The sequence below is a fragment of the Fukomys damarensis genome, unplaced genomic scaffold (genome assembly GCF_012274545.1).
Source record: "Fukomys damarensis isolate Sample0158 unplaced genomic scaffold, DMR_v1.0_HiC HiC_scaffold_12, whole genome shotgun sequence".
Lineage (NCBI taxonomy): Eukaryota > Metazoa > Chordata > Mammalia > Rodentia > Bathyergidae > Fukomys > Fukomys damarensis.
Genome location: NW_022900924.1, coordinates 57,484,187 through 57,484,627, shown reverse-complemented (window position 1 = coordinate 57,484,627; position 441 = coordinate 57,484,187). Strand labels below are relative to the sequence as shown.

Genomic DNA, 441 nt, shown 5'->3' with positions numbered 1-441 from the left:
GGGCCCACCGGGCCCCGGCACCACAGCGGCCCCGGCCCCGCCGTCCACGCCGTCCTACTACTGTGACATCAAGCAGGAGGCTGACGCCCCTGGCCTGCCCAAGATCTATGCCCGGGAGGGTCCTGACCCCTACTCGGTGCGTGTGGAGGACGGGGCTGGTGCCCCTGGGGACACGGTGCCAGCTACCATGGGGCCGGCCCAGCCGTTCTTCAAGGAGGAGAAGGAGGCCAGCGGGGAGGAGGCCGGTGGGGTATGCAAGCTGGAAGGCGGCCAGGAGCTGGAGGGAGCCCTGGGGGCCGCGGGCACCTACAGCCGCCAGGAGCAGTCGCAGATCATCGTGGAAGTCAACCTCAACAACCAGACCCTGCACGTGTCCACGGGGCCCGAGGCCAAGCCGGGGGCGGGCAGCGGCACGGCCACCATGGTGCTGGGCGGCGAGGA

The 441-nt window shown here is 71.2% G+C and overlaps 1 protein-coding gene across 1 annotated transcript in view; it reads left to right on the top strand.

Moving 5' to 3' along the window:
* Zbtb47 (zinc finger and BTB domain containing 47) overlaps positions 1 to 441 on the top strand; it is a 7,956-nt gene that overhangs the window by 537 nt on the left and 6,978 nt on the right. Inside the window, exon 2 of the mRNA XM_033762711.1 lies at positions 22 to 434. Coding sequence (XP_033618602.1) covers positions 22 to 434 — 413 coding nt within the window. The remainder of the gene's footprint in view (positions 1 to 21; positions 435 to 441) is intronic.